The following is a 924-nucleotide window of genomic DNA, read 5'->3' as shown; positions in this document are numbered from 1 at the left end:
GCACAAAGTCTACAGCCGCCCGCAGCTCCCAGCCCGACGGGACGAGACGGGACACAAACACGGGGGAAAAACCCACAAAGGGCCAGTGGGGTTCCTCCGCGGGGAGAGGGCGCTGGGCTGGCTGGCAGAGCTGAGGGCAGAGGATGCAGGCAGAGGCTTTGCTCCCCGAGCCCCTCCACACACCGCCCTGTGACCCGGCCTCCCCCTACCCCAACGCGTGTTCGTGTTTTAACTGGACACCAACGAGAGAGGTGAGAAACATCCATATTTCTGCAAAAAGGTGAGAAAACAGGATGAGCAGAGCTGTTTCCAGTACAGTAAATAAACAGGCTGGTAAATACAAGAACAAAGCCTGCCCCTGACTCGCTGAAACAAAGCCTGGCAGGAATCCGAGGTTTATTCAGCCCTGTGGCTCTCTCACGTGTGAAAATGGGGCTGAAAGTGCCACCGCATGTCCAAGATCTGGGCAGCAACAGGCAGCGCCGGGGCAGGACTGGGGGAGCTCTCAGCTCCAGCTCACTCCATCCTCAGCCAGGATATGGCTCCTGGAAGGATCTCCGGTGCAAAGCACATCCCTCAGTGCCCTGGGCATGGGGAGGCATTGCTGGGCACAAGGGGACATAAAGCACATCCAGCCTGGCAGGAGGCAACGGTAGCATCTCCCTGCCACCGGTGCTCTAATTCCACTGTTTTCTGGGAGCTGGAGCCACGCCAGGGCCCATGGCCAGCTAGGTGGGCAGCGTCGGCCGGCACTTGAGGTCCAGCACGAGGTGATGCACATGGGGCGCGTAGGACTTCACTGCCTCGATGTGCAGGATGCTGGTGTGCCACGGCTGCCCGTGCAGCTCTGCCAGCAGGCCCCGGATCCGTGCCGCCGTGGCTTCAGCCCCCCTCCCCCACTCAGGTTTGAACCCTGCGTACCAT

General features: G+C 60.8%; 1 protein-coding gene across 1 annotated transcript in view; it reads right to left on the bottom strand.

Annotated features, from left to right (window-relative positions):
• Positions 1-728: 728 nt before the first annotated feature.
• Positions 729-924, bottom strand: part of TRMT12 (tRNA methyltransferase 12 homolog (S. cerevisiae)) — a 2,475-nt gene continuing 2,279 nt past the window's right edge. Inside the window, exon 8 of the mRNA XM_010159779.1 lies at positions 729-913. Coding sequence (XP_010158081.1) covers positions 729-913 — 185 coding nt within the window. The remainder of the gene's footprint in view (positions 914-924) is intronic.

This window comes from Eurypyga helias, unplaced genomic scaffold (genome assembly GCF_000690775.1).
Source record: "Eurypyga helias isolate BGI_N326 unplaced genomic scaffold, ASM69077v1 scaffold25149, whole genome shotgun sequence".
In the NCBI taxonomy this organism is placed as follows: Eukaryota; Metazoa; Chordata; class Aves; order Eurypygiformes; family Eurypygidae; genus Eurypyga; species Eurypyga helias.
Note: the sequence above shows the minus strand (reverse complement) of the source record. Positions and strands in the feature narration are given on the sequence as shown.